The sequence below is a fragment of the Mizuhopecten yessoensis genome, unplaced genomic scaffold, assembly GCF_002113885.1.
Source record: "Mizuhopecten yessoensis strain PY_sf001 unplaced genomic scaffold, ASM211388v2 scaffold10667, whole genome shotgun sequence".
Lineage (NCBI taxonomy): Eukaryota > Metazoa > Mollusca > Bivalvia > Pectinida > Pectinidae > Mizuhopecten > Mizuhopecten yessoensis.
Window position 1 is genome coordinate 145,153 of NW_018408661.1, and position 6,000 is coordinate 151,152.

Below are 6,000 nucleotides of genomic sequence, written 5' to 3' on the forward strand. Positions count from 1 at the left end.
TGCGTTTAACACATTTACCGAGTTCCTAGTAAGTAGATTATTTAGAAGACAGTATATAACGAGACACTAGCCACAGACAGTGACTTATACACGTACATGTAGCACAATGTAAGGTTTGTCAGACCACGTGTCCATTTTTATCACGTTAAACCGGATTCCAATAATTCGGATTCCAATTCTCAAGAGGTTTGCTTCCCAGACACAATATCTGGAGATATATATAAAGCGTTTCGATGAAGTGTCCGGATTGAAGTGTTTCCACTGTTTACAGAAACTAAGGTGACCGGAATGAAGTATTTCCACTGTTTACAGAAACGGAAGTGACCGGAATGAAGTGTTTCCACTGTTTACAGAAACTGAAGAGACCGGAATGAAGTGTTTCCACTGTTAACAGAAACTGAAGTGACCGGAAAGAAGTGTTTCCACTGTTTACAGAAACTGAAGTGACCGGAATGAAGAGTTTCCACTGTTTACAGAAACTGAAGTGACCGGAATGAAGTGTTTTCACTGTTCACAGAAACTGAAGTGACCGGAATGAAGTGTTTTTACTGTTCACAGAAACTGAAGTGTCCGGAATGAAGTGTTTTTACTGTTCACAGAAACTGAAGTGTCCGGAATGAAGTGTTTTCACTGTTCAAAGAAACTGAAGTGTCCGATATGAAGTGTTTTCACTGTTCACAGAAACTGAAGTGTCCGGAATGAAGTGTTTTCACTGTTCACAGAAACTGAAGTGTCCGGAATGAAAGAGTTTCCAGTATATAGAGAAGTGTCCGGCCTTAAAAGGTTCCATAGCACGTTACTACATTGCTAGTTGTAAACTTGATTTAGTTTTGTCACGGAATATTTTGTGTAAGCACAGAAAGATTGGATGAAATGTCGTAATTACTTTAAACTCTGTTGAGATGATAAAAGATTCCTAATTTAAAGCTTTTTATTTTTTAGTTGATATTTGCAAAAACTTTATTATTTCAAAACGTTTGAAGCTATAATAATCATATAGTGGCGTATTGCTAGGTTTTGCAGATAAGTTATGGATAATAATTGTAGTTGGCATTTCTGAAGTGTGGAGTCATGTTGCAGGATTCCTTTCCAATGTGAATTTTTTTTCTTCTCCAAATTCATATTATTTCATAACTAAGTTGCATTTTCCTTCTAATATAATTAAGGGTGATTTACCTTTTATTATGTTTATCTAAACACTCGCTTGAATCAGAAGCAGAACGTAAATACCACGAAATAAAATCCAAAAATTCACTGATAGGAACATATCGGTAACCAGAACAAAGATACTCGAACCTCGCTCAAAACAGCGACACTATAAACCCTAATAGGGTGTAAGTTCACAGATACTGGATATTTCGCCTCCCGGAAAATGTTTTGCAACCATCTTATTGCTTTTTTATGTTCTCAAATTTTTAAATATTTTTTTTTATATTGCTTTTAACATTTTTACATTAGGACTAAAACAGGTCCATATACCGAATCACGTAGCGGTGTAATCGGCTCTTAAATATTTTAGTGACGTTACTTTTGCAGCCCCCACAAACTCCATTATCGAAAATGACAGCAAGATGGATTGTATTTTCCTATATAATTTCCAGTGAAAGTGGACTTAACTAGATGAGTCGGTGCGTTCGTGAGGACTATATTTCAGAGAACTTAGCTTTTACGATCCTGATAATTGTTTTATAGAAACCGCTCGGTCAATCAGGACATTTCATAGCATGCTCGGTAACTTATGATATCTGAAACCATTCTAAGACTCCTTGGGGAAACTTTACGAAATTACGCTGGCAAGAGCACTTTGGCTGCTGTGCATGACTTTCCTGAAAGATTTTAAGATATTGACGACAATAAAATGCGTTGGTCTCGAAGAAATTCTTTAACTCAAAGTATTTTATTGTTTTCAACTTGATGCATAAGAACAACAATGTTCCATTTCCACTTTCGGTTCTCAAACAATTAGTGTGTGTAGCAGTGCTTTTTCTTCAGGGCGGGAAGGGGACATCGGTTGTATTCTGTAGGCAGAATTTGGAAGAGGTGGGTGGGTGGGTGGGTGGGGGAGGCGGGGGAGGGGCTCACGGTCCCTCATCATGAATAATCCGCCATAAGTAGGGAAAGGAGAGCACCAGTTGTTTAGTCTGTATCCATTGCCATCGCCACAGGGTCCCGGAGGTGGGGATACGTATCCGAGTGTCGTAACTGTGGATACATTCAAATCGAATTAAAATAAAACGTTATCCTAACTCCGTCGTTCGAGTAAAAATTGTTCATTCGGAACATACTAGGCTGACTTAGTTTAGGTACAAATATAGTAATGACTTAGCCAGAAGTGTTCCGAGTGACTGTTGTGGTGTAGCATTACGAGATCACTACGTAAATGCACAGGGTTAGGTTAGGAACAATATACTTACACGTGTCAATCACTGTAGTATTGTAGATAACTGTGTGAGTCATTACGAACTGCAACGTTGTGAGTTTACACGATGAAAAATTATAAAAGGTGTAAAACAGACGATCAACAATCACAATGACGTACACTCTAGATCTATGGTGCATTTGACGTCATCGACCATGGCATACTTTATAAACGTCTGGATTACTCTAATGGAGTGACTGATACCGCACTATGCTGGATACAGTCATACCTGAGTGAACGACGACAGTGTGTTGCCATCAGATCTGCCACCTCACATGACAAAGTACTAGATTTCGGGGTTCCTCAGGGGTCGGTGTTAGGACCACGAAAATATTGTATGTACTCCAAACCGATTGGAGAGATTTGTCGTCGCCATAGCCTTCGCTATCATTGCTATGCTGATGACACACAAATTTACATGGTCATAAAACCACAGGACAGTTGGAATACAGTCTCAGAAAGTCTGGAAGCTTGTCTGACGGATATCAGTATCTGGATGAACGCCAACATGCTTAAACTTAATCAGGAAAAGACGGAACTAATCGTCTTTTCCCCAAAGTGTCAGCAAACAATGGCTCTCCAGCTCAAGGTTGGTGCCAGAACTATTGAGACTGTTCCAGCTGTTAAAAACCTAGGGGTATACTTTGACAGTTCTCTGAACATGGAGAAACAAGTGAACGCGATTGCCAAATCCTGTTACTACCAGATCAGGAACATCGGCTGTATTCGGCAGTTTCTAACTGCAGATGCATGCAAGATTTTGGTGCATTCACTTGTTACCTCTCGGTTGGATTATGGTAACGCCCTGCTCTGTGGTATATCTGACAAACTAACTAGTCGTCTGCAGAGGGTCCAGAACACTGCAGCACGGCTAGTTACTCGTACTCGAAAGAGAGAGCACATCACACCTGCGCTTTATTCGTTGCACTGGTTACCTGTACGATACAGGTCGCAGTACAAAATTCTGGTATACACATACAAGGCACTGAATGGAACAGCTCCTCAGTACCTACAGGAACTTGTTACCCTGTATCAGCCGTCAAGATCACTGCGGTCGGAGTCAGAATCTTTGTTGTGTGTCCCAAAATCTCGTACTGTGACCTACGGAAACAGATGCTTTGGGAGGGTTTCGGCTACGTTGTGGAATAGCTTACCATCTGCTATTAGGAAGTCGAATACCCTGGCCAAGTTCAAGAGGGACATAAAAACTCACCTCTTCATGTCTGCATTTTAGAATCTTTGCAAAGACGTCATGTTTATGTGCACATTGCTTGTTAAATGTATGAAAGTGATTGCAAGCCTTTGTTGTTTGTTTTCACAATTGTAACCATTACTATTATCCGTATGTTGTAAAGCGCCTTAGGGTAATTTTACAAATTATATAGGGCGCTGTATAAATGCTGTATATTATTATTATTATTATGGTGTGTGTTTACTGTGGTACAGAGACCACTAAGGTGTATGGACACACAACGCTCTGACATTATAGATAAATACATGATTTTTTACTTTTGACTTTCCGGACTTCATGCACTTACGATTTTCATGAAACTTCATAAACGCGTATATGTGTATTCATGATCAACACATCTTGGTAGAATTTATGGTTCAATCTCATTCATTCAAACATGTTTTATTAAAATCAAACAGTCAAATTACTAAGCCCTTTCCCAAGGTTCCACCTTCTGGAATTTAAAACAACGTCATCGTTATTATAAAAAGGATGTTGGTGTCACTGCTCTACAGGTTCTAATTACTATCTGATTGCCGTCGAAATTCAAGTGTAATTTCACAGACAGAGTTTCTGTTCTGACCTTCACCTTCCGGGGTCAAAACAAGGTCAACATGACAATAAATATTTTCTTTTGTTGTCATCGCTTCGCAGATGTCATTTCTTATTATTCGATTGTCATCAAAGTTAAAATTCTTATTCTTAAACATTTCCTCTTGTGATCATTGAACTTTCAACTTGACGTCATCGACTGAAAGTTATCGATACAATTAGCATTTCTGATAACTTCCGGTCGCGAGCGTATTTTTGTGGGATCGTCTCAGTATCCGGTCAGAGTTGTATGTGATCTGGGTTAAGGTTAAGGTGGGTTCGCCATCAGCTACAATAGTTTACTAAACACAATAATAAATTGCAGACTGATGTCAATTATCACAGCTTGTGTTTGAGTTAATAACAAGACATTCACTATAATTATATATATGAAGACAACGCAGACCTATAGGTCAAGGCATTTACAACAGAGGGAGAAAACATCGGTAAGCACCATCCTGACCTTGGTATATGGTATACGTTACAATAACAGTAGCATAGCTAGGTATGGAATATTTATAAAAGAGAGATGCAACATTAGTGTCGGCCTGGTTAAAATAGTAGCTGCCTCCTCTTGAACAGCTCATTCGGTAGAGCGCAAGACTAGTAAACCAGAGGTCCCATGGGTTCGACTCCTCGCGAAGGCATTTCAAATGATGACCTCTGGTGCATACGTACCGTTCTACCTAAATAGCATTAGAAACATGAATAGAAAAAACTACAGAAAAGTCATAACCTAGGTATTGTATACGTACCGTCAACAAGACATCTAAGTAACATACGTATGAGGTAGTTACCACTAGTAGTTACAATAGAGAGAGGAAACAGTAGTATTTACCGTACTACCTAGTAAATATTAGTAATATCAATAATGAGGGTATTTTCAACCGGTGGGTAAAAATTCCCTACGCACCGCCCTAATCTTGGTATACACTGTACATAAATAGATGTATTAATGTAACATCAAAAGGTCAAGATAAACATATAGGCAATATTACTATCATTATAGGCGAGTTATTGTTTCACACACACACACGATACTTTCTACAAAATGTATGTGCGACAGTGTATATATTCTACTTACCAGCCAGGAACCCCAGCAATATTACAACAGTGGACAGAATCATGATATACGTCCGTCCGTTCGTCCGCAATGTCAGTAAGATAAATCCGTAGGAATCAACACTTTACATTGACAAAGCCATCATATTTATAATTTCAATGATAAAAACGTTTCAACGTCCCTTCGTAATTACTTTCGTTTTCTCTTCATTGAGGGAAATAGTCCACATTATTAATATTCCGCTTTTGAAAACTACGTTGACAGTAATTACATTTTGACTACTAATTACATTGTTGATGCATTATGTAGTGATTTCGAATAGCAATTTCCGCACATTCAGTTTGAAAATGTATTCCTTATATCCATGGAATTTATCTCTTCGTAAGAAAAAAACACATATAAAGTAAACTTTTGTGAAAATATGGGAGGTTGAGAGTCCTGTCCTGAACAACACGGTTCGAATTAATGGAGGAAAACATACGAAAATAGCCGGAAGTGAATTCTCAGAGCAAGGAAATCACTTTGTAAACTTCAACAATAATGGAGAAAATAGCCGGAAATTGCTCTCCTTGTATGTCGCAAAATTGGATTAATATCACTAGTCGGCGATTACGATATCCTTTACGACATATGTCCGGCATAGGGCCAACTAATCCATAAACGGTCGATATACTCAACTCTCTGTAGAAGTGTCGG

At 38.6% G+C, this 6,000-nt stretch overlaps 1 protein-coding gene across 1 annotated transcript in view; it reads right to left on the reverse strand.

The window, feature by feature from the left end:
• The window catches only part of LOC110461793, a 48,724-nt gene extending 42,994 nt beyond the window's left edge, over nucleotides 1-5,730 (reverse strand). Inside the window, exon 1 of the mRNA XM_021515460.1 lies at nucleotides 5,326-5,730. Within this exon, the coding sequence (XP_021371135.1) occupies nucleotides 5,326-5,368 (43 nt within the window). The 5' untranslated portion in view covers nucleotides 5,369-5,730. The remainder of the gene's footprint in view (nucleotides 1-5,325) is intronic.
• Between the last annotated feature and the right edge of the window lie 270 nt (nucleotides 5,731-6,000).